Raw genomic sequence first — 13439 nt, 5'->3', positions numbered from 1 at the left:
ATTATTTTAAATATGAAACTAACTTTTTTCCTTAAAGTTCATGGTTTATTGAGCATGGTACATTAGCAAACTGTTGTTGGGATGCAAGGTAAATATAATGAACATGAAGTTCCTGTTTTTCCAGAACACTTTTGTGGGTCCTGAATTTAAAGTCTTGTCTCTCTTTTTTTTTTAGATTTTATTTAGTTATTTGACAGACAGAGAGACAGCGAGAGAGGGAACACAAGCAGGGAGAGTGGGAGAGGGAGAAGCAGGCCTCCCTCCGAGCAGGGAGCCCAATGTGGGACTCGATCCCAGGAGCCCGGGATCATGACTTGAGCCGAAGGCAGACTCTTAACGACTGAGCCACCCAGGCGCCCAGTCTTGTCCCTTGTTATTTGATAGATTATGTGGCACAGTTTTGTTGTTCCTTCAGTGACAGTTATTCAGCACCCTGGGAGGCTCAATGCAGGATACACAGGTTGTGTGCCTCTGAAGGGAAGAACTTACGCCCACAGTGTTAATGAAGACAAGGTGTGACTGATGGATTACCAGGTTGTGTTGTTGAGCGTACAACCCTGTGTTTACCAGGTGTGGTCTAGTAGGCTGGAAAGGATTTTTCAGAGAGCAGAATCCTGAGCCCTAGTGATCTGGCTACATTGAAACCAACTATTTTAATGGTGTAATTTCTTTAGTAGTCTTTTTGTGGATAGCTATAAACACATACAAACACACCCAAGTATGTATGTATGTATATATATACATATACACACACACACACACACACACGTGTTATTTTGGAAAATTTCAAACCTGTAAATATAGAGAGAATAATATAATGAACTCCCAAGGCCCCGTCACCTAGCTTTGGTAATTACTAACTCAAAGCCAATTGTGTTTCATCTATCCCCATAGTTATTTTGAAGCAGATTCCAAATATGATATCATTTTTAACTGTATTTCTGTATATTTTTTAAAGAAAACTGTAGTACCATAATAACATCTAAAACAATGGACCAGGATTCCTTAATTGTATTGGGGTTTTTCTTAGAAGTTTTTTTTTGTTTTTAAGATTTTATTTATTTGTCGGGGTGGGGGAAGAGTGAGTGTGCACAAGCAGGGGGAGTGGCAGGCAGAGGGAGAAGAAGCAGACTGCCTGCTGAGCGGGGAACCTGATGCGGGACTCAATCCCAGGACCCTGGGATCCTGACCTGAGCCGAAGGCAGACGCTTAACTACCTGAGCCACCCAGGCATCCCTGTATTGGGTTTTTAAAACTGGAATCAGAAAATCTGTACAAACCTGAAATTGTCTGCAGAATTTTGTATCTTGTGCATTTTTACAGGGACAGAACTCAAAGCTTTTGTTAGATTTTTTGAGGTGGTTTGTGACTTCAAAAAAGACTTAAAACTATAAATTTAGATCTAGACTGTCAACATTTATGGTGAATTCCACCTTTCTTGTAAGGGAAATTGTATGTATAGTGGTTTTGTTCCATGCCTTGGCAATAAAGAAAATTAGAGAAAAAGCAAATTCCCAGTTACAGGGGGCAGGGGGTGCAGAGGGAAAAAGAGAAGCAGATTCCCTGCGAGTAGGGAGCCCAACTAGGGGCTCCATCCCAGGACTCTGGGATCATGACCTGAGCCCAAGGCAGACACTTAACTGACTGAGCCACCCAGGTGCCAGGTGGATTTAGCTCAGTGAGAGTTGCGGGTGTGGGGAAGGGATGATGCATGGGGAGGGAGAGAACAAAATGATGTTCAGAATTCACAGCTTTTTGATGTCTGATCAGATCTTTCCATAATTTCTAGAATATCTAAGGTAGTTTTGAAACTATTTTATAGCTGCAGATTCATTTTCTTCGAAAGAACTCTTCTGCAAAAGTCTGGTATAAAGCAAGTTAAAGTATAGTTACTTTGATTTTAAAAAGGTGTGGGGGCCATGGTTTTGGATGGCAGAAGGTTTGAGGCAGATGATTGCTTGATCATAAGCATTGTCTTCTAGGCAAAGGACAGAATATAGAGGTAAGAATTTTCATAGTTCATTTTAGATATTGTTACAGATTTTTCTAACTTTAGCTTGTGTTAATCTCTGTTTTTTTTCCTTGTCACAAGATGAAACTGCTTAGTATTTACCTTTTCAATTTGGCCCACTGTGTGGATAATAAATAAATTTACTTATTTCCTCAAGCTTATCTGTAGTGGAGAATGTCTTTTTTGAGCATACAATTTATTTTTTTTAAGAACTTGATAGACGAAAAGGATTTAATGACTTTGATTCTCCTTTAAATTGGTAGTCATGTCTAATTTTCTTATAGGTCCTTGAATTTATATGATGGATATAAATGATTTGTCCTTTAAGTTTTTGAAAATTCTGTTCAGTTTCTTACAATGCAGATGTATTTGACCTAGACTGGGATATGACCCTTGGATAATAATTTTGAGTAAACAATAATTTTGAGGAAACAGAGAGAAACAGTTCTCTGTGTCTGCTGGGTATTACTTTGTGTATTGTTTGCATAGTTTTCTTTTGGGATTTTAAAAGCCATCTGTTGTTTAAGGGAGTTGAAATTATCAAATAGATTCAGTGCGAAGTTTGAATGCAGAAGAAAATTTGCAGAGATGAATAGAGAATTTAAAAGAAGAGCTGTGCTGTCATGACTAAATTATTAAGAACAAAGATTCCTTAGTGAAGTGATATATACAAATATGCTTTAGAAGCATAAAAAAACTGATAGCTAAGCCTTATCAATATTAATGAAATAACTCGAAGAACAGAAAAATCTCACGTTAAAAATTGTCACGTCTGTCCAAAGCAGTCTGATAACTTCTTCATGTTATGAAGGTAGTGGATAGTCTACTTTGACCTCTAAGGTTTTGGTTGTTGTTTTCTGCTTTGTTGAGGTACTGTTGTATATTATAGGACAGTATTATCCATTGCAGCTTTTTGAATAATTCTGAGTTTTTTTCTCTTTATAATATAAAACTGTGTTCTGGAGAAAGCTTATAGATAATCACAGTTTGGTTCAAAACAAGTTTGGTTCTGATAGGTTTGTGTTTTCCCAGATTTTTATTAGCCATTATTATATTCCTTGTGTCTTAGTGATACTGTCTGAATTTCTTTTCTTTCTTTTTTTCTTTTAAAGATTTTATTTATTTATTTGAGTGAGAGAAAGAAAGAGAGAGAGAGCGAGAGCACGAGCGGGGCAGGGAGAGAGAGGCAGAGGGAGCAGGAGAAGCAGGCTCCCCGCTGAGCAGGGAGCCCGACGTGGGGCTCGATCTCAGGACCCTGGGATCATGACCTGAGCTGAAGGCAGACACTTAACCCACTGCGCCACCCAGGCGCCTCCTGAATTTCTTGATTTAAGAATTTACCAGTGTTAATTTCTGTAAGCTTGGTTTTTCAAAAATTTTTTTCATGTGTTCTGTATTTAAACTTGAGGTTGCCTACATCAAAATTAAGGGAAGTGCCACATTTTTTGCAGTATTAACCTAATCTTTTGGGACATTTTCTCTGAGCAGATCTTATATGGTTTGTTAATTTAAAAGGAAGTTTATATACACACACACACACCACACACACACACATTTTATTTCCTTAGTGTTATGTTTTTGTTGACTTTGTTCCCATAGCTGGAATGAATGGCTGAAACTTCCGGTAAAGTACCCTGACCTGCCCAGGAATGCCCAGGTGGCCCTCACAGTATGGGATGTGTATGGACCAGGGAAGGCAGTGCCTGTGGGTGGAACAACAGTTTCACTCTTTGGAAAATATGGGTAAGCATTTTTGTCTTCTCTATAGGAGTGTTGGGAGAGCTTTTCTTTTTGGGAGAGCTTGAATAGTTTATACCCAGTCTGATTCTGTCTGTCGTAGGAAGTGAAAACCTATGTGGTACATATGATTCCTTCATTCTTGAGACTGAATTTGACACATATTTCCTATGGGATATGCAGATAGATTAATTAAGAAACTTACTGTTAGTGATTGGTAATGTGATTTCTATTTAAAAATAGTCATTAGAAACTAGAATCTTGCTAGAAAAAGCAAGATGGCCCTTTGATGTATACTGTAACTTCATTGTTAATAGAATTTTTTTTGCTTTCTCAGAATAGTGACAGGACAATAAGTGGGGTTTGAAAGCACAAATTTGCTAATAATGATTATAATAGAAAGTTGTCAACTCAGTTTTTAAAAATTTACAGATAATAGAAGCTAACTGTAAAAAAACCGAAAGCATAATCCTGAAGGGTATTTTTTCTCTTTCCCAGAAGAATCACTACTTTTAGAGAATTGGTGATATATATATATTTTTTAATTTTATTTATTTATTTGAAAGAGAGCAAGAGCACAGGCAGGGGTAGTGGCAGAGGGAGAGGGAGGAGCAGACATCCCACTGAGCAGGGAGCCCGATATGACCTGAGCCCAAGGCAGACACCCAACTGACTGAGCTGCCCAGGCGCCCCAAGAATTGGTGATATTTTATTATTCTTTTCTGTGTTTATTAATTGGAATTTTCCACTAAAGAACATGGTCTTTTCTCAAGTATTGAGTTACCTTGGTATACAGTTCATGTAGGAAAGACAGGTGAATGTTCAATTTTTTTCCCCTTTACCAATTTTAAGAATGCGTTGGTGTCCTGGTAACTTGTGTATTTGATGATCAATTTTATTTTTCTTTTTGTTTTTAAGTTTTGTCATGAACTTTTAGTCTTAAACATTTCTGGAATGTTTCGATTAATTGCTGTCTTTACTCTTAATAATCCTCAAAAACTCCCCATTTTTGGTCATAAGAGTCCCTTCAAGCTGATCCCATGTTTTTTTGACAGTACTCCAGTAGTCATTGGTAGCTTCTTTGCTTTCTGGTGGACAAGCTATTTCAGGCTCATTTGGCAATTTTCCACCCCGGAACTGGAATCTCTGAAAGAAGCCCTAATTTTTTTCGGTGCAAAATCTAGGTATTATTGAACTTACTAGTTTTTGTCCATTTGAAGTTGGGAAATTTTATCTCCTGAATTAATTTTCACATCATTAAATGTAAATGAAGATGATCATATTTTGATATGTTCATTTACTACTTGTGTATATGTTTCTGTGAATTGCTTTTTGATGTCCTTTGCCAGTTTTTTCAAAAATTGAAATATAATTCATGTGCCATGAAATTCTGGTTTTTTTTTTTTTTTTGAGTTGTCATTTTTCTTATTAACGTATGGGGGTCTTTGTAGATTAATGAAATTAGCCTTTTGCATGTTACATGTTACAAGTACTGTTTTTCCTATTTGACTTTTTTTGAGTTAGTGTGTATTTCTTTGCTTGCCATTCATGCATCTTAAATTATCATGTTGAATTGATCAGCTTTTATTTTTATGGCCTGTGAATTTAATGTTTTAGAAAGTCCTTTTCTGTTTTTTTTTTTAAAGATTTATTTATTTATTTGACAGATAGAGACACAGCGAGAGAGGGAACACAAGCAGGGGGAGCAGGAGAGGGAGAAGCAGGCTTCCCGCCGAGCAGGGAGCCCGATGTGGGGCTCAATCCCAGCACCCTGGGATCATGACCTGAGCTGAAGGCAGACACTTAACCGTCTGAGCCACCCAGGCGCCCCAGTCCTTTTGTGTTTTTTAAAAATATTTCTTCTTATGATTTCAGTCCTTTACATTTAAGTATTTGATTCATCTAAAATCACTTTTGTGAGGTGCACCTGGATGGCGCAGTCAATTAAGCATCCAACTCTTGGTTTCGGCTCAGGTCATGATCTCGGGGTCATAAGATAGAGCCCTGAGTCGGGCTCCACACTCAGTGCAGAGTCTGCTTGAGATTCTCTCTCCCTCTGCCCCTCCCACTTGTGCTCTTGCTTGTACTCTCTCTCTCAAATAAATAAGTAAATCTTTAAAATTACTTTTGTGAAAGGAGTGATATATTGGGAATCAACTTAAAAAAAACCCCAACAAATGGCTAGTTATTTGTCTTAACACTATTAAATTAGCCATTGTTCTCAAATATTTTGAAGTGGTACCCTTATATATTCAATTCATCATGTATTGAAGTCTAAGAGAAGCAGTGTTGTACATCATATGGTGGTGGTTAGGGACGCATGATGTAGAACTAGGTTATCTAGGTTCACATCCTGACTCCTTTAATATCTGTGTACCCTTAGGCAAGTTATTTAATCTCCTTCTGCCTCAGTTTCCTCATCTGTAAAATGATATAACAGTAGTATTTACTTTACAGAATAGTTTATGATGATAAATTACTGAAGACACATATAGTTAACTTAATGAGTGTTTATTAAGTATTAGCTATCATTATTTCTGAGGTACTCTGTTAGTTTTGAATACTATTATAAAATGTTTTAATACTAGATGGTGATGATCTTCCTTATTAACTTTCTTTTTATAATTTCTCTGGATATTCTGTTTTGTTAGATAAATTTTATTATTTCCTCAAATAAGAAAGCTCATTGTTATTTTGTAGGAAATCATATTGAAATATGTATGTTAATTAAGGAGAGAATTGACACCTTTGTAATACTGAATTTTTCCATCCAGGAATAGGGTGTGTTAGAAAGGTTTCAATTCATGAATAAAACCTAGATGTAATTTCATTTTGAATAGCTTGGTTGCTTAGTAATATGAAGGTATTTTAGTTTAATGTAACTATTAGATATTTATTATTGAAATACATGCAAGAACAAATTTAGACGTAGTCTGACACATTAGATATAATTTGGGTAGAATAGCATGTTACAGTAGAATGGACATATTATTAAATCAGTATTGTTCCTTTTCTAGAATGCTTGTTCCTTTTCCTCTACTAGAGTGGGGTTTGCTTGCCACACAGAAGAAACATGGGCAACAGTTTATTACTCTTACTATATAGTTAGTGGTTAAATGTTCTTGAAAACAGTTACCAGATAGACCTCTTGGTTTTTCCTCTTGGTCTCTTTATAAGTGGTTTGCCTTCTGGAATAATCAGCCGGAGGTTCCCTCATAAAAGCACCTCTTTTAGTACACCTGTGCATTTTAGATGACCTTAGGATATAGTTTCAGGAGACACTGACTAGACAGTAAGTGTGAGACAGACGAAATTTCCACAGAAGTGGAGTGAAATGAACTGCTTAAAGCCAAACAAACTCTTTCTCAGGTTAACATTTGTGACGCGGTTTGACTTGACTTTTGGCAAGGTTTTGAAAAGTACATGAAGTCAGTAGTAATCAACCTATGAATAAGAAGCACCTGGTAAGCTCACTAGACAAGCATCTTCCTGTGTTCTCATTAAATTTGGTAAGAATGTGATGGGGCCCAAGAATCAGCATTTTTAGTAAGCATCCTGAGTGATTCTGCAGACCTATGGATCACAGCTTGCAAAACACTGCATTAACCTTTTCATAGTAGTGGACTTGTCAGACATAGGCTTGCAGTTTTCAGAATTCCTTCCTTGACTTCATCCCATTGCTCACTTTATTTGTATTTCTGTATGAATCCCAGTAAAAGACAACTTCCTTTACTTCCTATCCAAACCATGCTGGAAATGGGCCTAAAGATAAATCAGTAGTATTTGTTCTAATTTATGAAGTAATTAAACCCCAGATATTTCCATGAAGGTAATAGTAGCAATTAAGTGGGACTTAAATTCGCTTCCGATATTAAGTAAATTAAGACTTTGAATTTTGGAGAGTCATCTGTTTTCTCTTAACTGGACAATAGGTTATGGTGTCCCTCCATGGCCTGAACACCTGAGATGTCAGATGCATGTGAAACATGTTGGAGAGCAGTACTGATTCTTGTGACATTCCCTCGCTTAGAACAGGGTTTCTCAAATAGGAGTTGTTGACTTACTACTTTCAGAATTCCTGCCTTATCTCTCTACTAAGTATACTCTTACGTACTTGATTTTTTTTTTATTATGTTATGTTAATCACCCTACATTACATCATTAGTTTTTGATATAGTGTTCCATGATTCATTGTTTGCATATAACACCCAGTGCTCCATTCAGTGCCCTCTTTAATACCCATCACCAGGTTAACCCACCCCCCCACCCCCCTCCCCTCTAGAACTCTCAGTTTGTTTCTCAGAGTCCATAGTCTCTCATGTACTTGATTTTTTATTTGAACCAGCTCACTTCTTTTTTTACCTTTAATTTAGTTTGAAGCAAAAGCTTAATATCCCTAATATACATGGAAAGCAAGTATTATTTGACATTGATGGGTAACGATAAAATAAACACAACGAGAATAACTATGTTATTAGGTTTTGGAAACTGAAGGAAAAAAACTGCAGTGGAATATAAATAATAGTAAATGTATTTGATTTGCAAAACACATAAACAATACCTACAGAGAAAGTCCTTCTTTAATTAGAATGGTTCTTTTTGTGCCTAGTCAGATATTTAGCTCACTGTCACTTAATTGAAGGTAAAAGGTAAGGTTTTACATCAATATTTTCTTTGTTAATCAGTCCAACTCTTACATGGTTGTTCGTCATCAGTTAGCCGAATGATAACATCAGATTTTAGTAGAGGTTTCTGGATACTTTGAACAGTGGGGAAGGAATGCAGAAAAGCTGGATCACCTACTTCTGTTCCCTCTAGGCCGGTGTTTATACTGACCTTCACCTCAGAAAAAAGAAGCATAAGAAATTTTATGAAATTAAAATAACTCATCTTTTCTCTGTGTGTCCTGGGGCCTTTTCTTGAGGGCACGAAGTGGGTTGCAGTGGCTACAAGCTCAGGCATCCCCTAGCACAGGACTGGACTTTGTGTGCAGCTTCTGGTCCTGGTGCTCTGTGCAACTGGTCAGGATGTTCCTGACACTGTGGCAGGGTGCACATGTCCACTTGGACTGCTGGGTCACAGCTGCTGCTGTACAGGCTGCTGCTGATGTTCAGGGAGAGAAAACCTCAGTCTTCTGGGTGTCCTCAGAAGGAAGCCTGTGCAGATTTTCTTCCACCGACCATTAAAAATCATGTCATGTGCCACCACAGATTTCGTGACTTAGGGAAATAGTGCTTTAGACTGTAGTTTCTTCAGATTTTTTTTTTTAAAGATTTTTTATTTATTCATTTGAGACACAGAGATACAGAGAGAGAGAGAGCACGAGCAGGAGCAGAGGCAGAGGGAGAGGGAGAAGCAGGCTCCCCGCTGAGCCAGGAGCCTGATGCAGGACTCTATCCCAGGACCCCGGGATTGTGACCTGAGCCGAAGGCAGACGCTCAACCATCTGAGCCACCCAGGTGCCCCCAGATGTTTCTTGAACAGTGATGTCACAGCAGTTGTTCTTCACCTTTTCCCCTAAATAGTCCTGGTATGGACTTAGTAGCTATCTATCTATCTATCTATCTATCTATCTATTTATTTATTTATATATATATATATATATATATATATATATAAGATTTTACTTACTTATTTGACATAGAGGGAACACAAGCAGGGGGAGTGGGAGAGGGAGAAGCAAGCTTCCCGCCGAGCAGGGAGCCTGACACGGGGCTCGATCCCAGGACCCTGGGATCATGACCTGAGCCCAAGGCAGATGCCTAACGACTGAGCCACCCAGGCACCCCTGGACTTAGTAGCTTTTAAAAAGTGGTCTTCAGAGTGTGTAGTAGTTGTCATATAGTATTGGAAACCTTGTGACTACCAACTCTTGTATTTGCTAATGTCTCTTTGGTATACTTGAGTTTGTGTGAAGCAGTGCTTTTTGGAGTGTAGTGTAATTAATAATTAAAAGACTGATCTCCTAAGATACAGCTAGAATAACTAATTGTCTTCATTTTGAAAGTTTAGCTTGTGGGATTTCTAAGTAGCTAAAGAATGGATTGATCGGTAGGTTGAATTGGCAAAGAACCATGGGCAGGCTGCAGATTTGTCTTGCAGATGTTTTTCCAGATGCGAATTCAGAAGTCAGGGCGGTGACTGCTGTAGTAGCTTGGCCCTGGGAGTGGGAGCAGCGGCTGTTGCTGGGGCCCCTGCTGGAGTCTGAAGGAGATCCTGCTGTGCTGTTTCTTTTGTCTTGCCTGTTTGGCTTAATTTCCCAAGTGGACACGATGCTCTGAGCATCTTCTGGCTTGCCACCTGGAGGCTGTGTAACTCTGCAGAGGTTCCATTAGTGTCAAAAGAAAGTAATATGTTCACTTGATCATTTGAGTCACTTGGCATCACCCCTACCCCTCCACATGCCGTATCCTTAAATCTTCTTTCCAGACCCATCCCAGGGCACCTAAATCCTTTATTAAACTGACTTCACGCCAAATGTACTTATTTTTGATTTAGTTACATTTAGCCAGTCATAGTATTCACTGGGGGACACAAAGGTAGAGAGAAGAAAGGCAGGCCTTCTGCTTCTCCAGGTGTATTTAAGGATATTCATCTAAAGTGGCATTATTGCTTCACTGTACCCAGTTTCCTAGAGACTAAGCAGGTCTACTTGATGTTGAATCTATACCTGAGTTGAAAGAAAGTCATCTTAATAAAAGGCTTGCATATGAGCTTTTTTGTAATCTAACTTTTTTTTGATCTTTAATATAATAAATAAATATTGAGGATTTTGATTCTTCACAACCAGTCAGTGCCTTCTTTTTTTTTTTTCAAGATTTTTTTTACTTGTTTATTTGACAGAGAGAGACGCAGCGAGAGAGGGAACACAAGCAGGGGGAGTGGCAGAGGGAGAAGCAGGCTTCTCGCCAAGCAGGGAGCCCAATACGGGGCTCCATCCCAGGACCCTGGGATCATGACCTGAGCCAAAGGCAGACACTTAACACCTGAGCCACCCAGGCGCCCCGAGTCAGTGCATTTTTTATCGGGCCTCCATATGGTTGCTGGATAGTACCTGTTTATTGCCAACCTTAGAGACCTTACAGCAAGTACGATTATACCTTAGCCTTAGTGTGCTCATGAGCTTGTAGCAATCACTTATCATTCCCATTCTAATTGTTTATGGCATCATTGCTTATATACATTACATAATCAATGAAAATCCTCTTTATTACCTTTGGAAAATCTGTGAAGAGATTTTCCATTAGAACATGATAGTAATGGTTTAAAAATTTTATGTAAACCTTTTACAGTTAAAAATACCATATCAATATGTCTACCATGTACCTTATCTGAAAAATTATTAACTGTGAGAGTGTGCAAAATGGACTTGCCTCCTCACCTGTACACACTAAATATTTGACATTTACCTAACATTTAGTGCCAGTGCTATTTCAGGTACTTTTTACTTCTGCCCATCTGTTTAATTTTTCTAACAAGATACAGGTACTCTTTATAATCTTAGTTTATAGATGAGAAAACTGAGACACACAGGTAATTTACCCAAGGTCGTGTAGGTAATAGATGATGGCATAGCTGGGATTCACATCTCAGCATTTTGACTTACAGTCAGCTCTGCTGAATTGCCATTTAAAGTGGAGAGTAGTGTAATTATTTAAATTTTGGTTTTAGTCATTTTAAATGTGACATTCTTTCATTGGGTAGGAATTTGGTCTCTATTTTTTCTAAGATCTCCACTGAAGTAATGAAGTGTGTGGTCCATCATTGAACTTTCTCTGTTTCTACTCTACCTTTAAAATTTCTGTAACAGTTCTATGTGGAGGAGCAAAGAATGGCATGTAAAAAAGTGTTACATGGATTTTAGTTGCTTGGTTAATTGCTTTACAACCCACTGGAGGCTTCAAGCTTGGCAAGAGAGACATGCATTTTCCTGTGTGGAATTCTCTGTTTGGGAACCGAAATGTCCTGTAATGAACTGCATTAATTTACTTCTACCCTGAACATTCTCTTTTCACCTAGCATGTTTCGCCAAGGGATGCATGACTTGAAAGTCTGGCCTAATGTAGAAGCAGATGGATCAGAACCCACAAAAACTCCTGGCAGAACAAGCAGTACTCTTTCAGAAGATCAGATGAGCCGCCTTGCCAAGGTAAAAAAGAAACTATCAGAACAGGTGGAAAGCTCTGAGTGATGCCTGCTATAGAAGAAATTGGCATTATGAATTCTGTCAGATCATTTTTTAATTTAAATTTAATTTTTTAATAATAATTTTACTGGAATGATAATTCACATACTGTAAAATTCACTCTTGGAAAGTGTATAGTTCGGTGGTTTTTTAGTAAATTCACTAAAAGTTGAATTGTGTAGTCATGCCACTATTTAATTTTAGAACATTTTCATCAAAAATGTCGCCATACACTGTACCTATTAGTGGTCAGTCCCCTTTCCCTCTGCTCTCCAGCCCCTGGCAGCTATTAATCTACTTTCTATCTCTGTGGATGTTCCTATTCTGGACATTTTGTACAAATGGAATTATACAGTATGTGGTCTTTTGTGTTTATAATTCTGTCAGATTTGAGAATGTAGAGCTTTTGGTGATACTTTCAAGATGACTGTCTACCTTTTTTGGTGACATAGTCTTAAAGATGCAAGTATTACATGCTAGACATTCTTATGTTGCTTGGAAGTAACACTATAAAACCAGCTTAAATTATTACCTGGTCTCAATTGCTCTCACACTTCCCCCACTTCTTTTTTTGTAATCAGGCGCTGAATTGTTACTTTTTTATTTAAAAATTGTTTTAATGTAGTGTTTTCATTTAGGAAAAAAGAAAAACTCGGATCAATTCTGTGCTTAAATCACAACAGTATAACTTTTTTTTGTTCACAAAGCACTATGCCAGATACTGTGTAAAGATCCTTTTACAGTTCTTCTGAGAGACTCTTTTAATTCTTATATGTAAATTTCCTTTTCAGTCTTACTTGTATGGATGACTGTTTAATGTCTGGAGAAAGTTTTGATGCCAGGCATTTTATAGCTTGTTGCCTCAACCTATATATGGAAGAAATCTTAATTATAAAGAATAAATACTTGCATTGCTTGGCTTTGTTCGTCAACATAAAATTTTTGTTGTCAAGTTCATTCTTTGTCTTTTAGTGTTGCTCTTTTATGGAAAAATGATATCATAGTTTCCTCATAAGCTTTCTTTCTTTTTATTTTTTTAAATTTTTTTATTGTTATGTTAATCACCATACATTACATCATTAGTTTTAGATGTAGTGTTCCATGATTCATTGTTTGTGCATAACACCCAGTGCTCCATGCGGAACGTGCCCTCTTTAATACCCATCACTAGGCTAACCCATCCTCCCACCCCCCTCTCCTCTAGAACCCTCAGTTTGTTTTTCAGAGTCCATCGTCTCTCATGATTCGTCGCCCCCTCCGATTTCCCCCCCTTCATTCTTCCCCTCCTGCTAACTTCTTCTTCTTTTTTTTTTTTTTTTCTTAACATATATTGCATTATTTGTTTCAGAGGTACAGATCTGAGATTCAACAGTCTTGCACAATTCACCGCGCTTACCAGAGCACATACCCTCCCCAGTGTCTATCACCCAGTCACCCCATCCCTCCCACCCTACCCCCTACTCCAGCAACCCTCAGTTTGTTGCCAGAGATTAAGAATTCCTCATT

General features: G+C 37.9%; 1 protein-coding gene across 1 annotated transcript in view; it reads left to right on the top strand.

Annotated features, from left to right (window-relative positions):
- Nucleotides 1-13439, top strand: part of PIK3C3 (phosphatidylinositol 3-kinase catalytic subunit type 3) — a 93105-nt gene that overhangs the window by 4557 nt on the left and 75109 nt on the right. The window contains exons 3-4 of the mRNA XM_081801331.1: nt 3611-3754; nt 11768-11897. Of these exons, the coding sequence (XP_081657457.1) occupies nt 3611-3754; nt 11768-11897 (274 nt within the window). The remainder of the gene's footprint in view (nt 1-3610; nt 3755-11767; nt 11898-13439) is intronic.

This window comes from Leptonychotes weddellii, chromosome 13 (assembly GCF_054177405.1).
Source record: "Leptonychotes weddellii isolate Sample4059 chromosome 13, ASM5417740v2, whole genome shotgun sequence".
NCBI lineage: Eukaryota > Metazoa > Chordata > Mammalia > Carnivora > Phocidae > Leptonychotes > Leptonychotes weddellii.
Note: the sequence above shows the minus strand (reverse complement) of the source record. Positions and strands in the feature narration are given on the sequence as shown.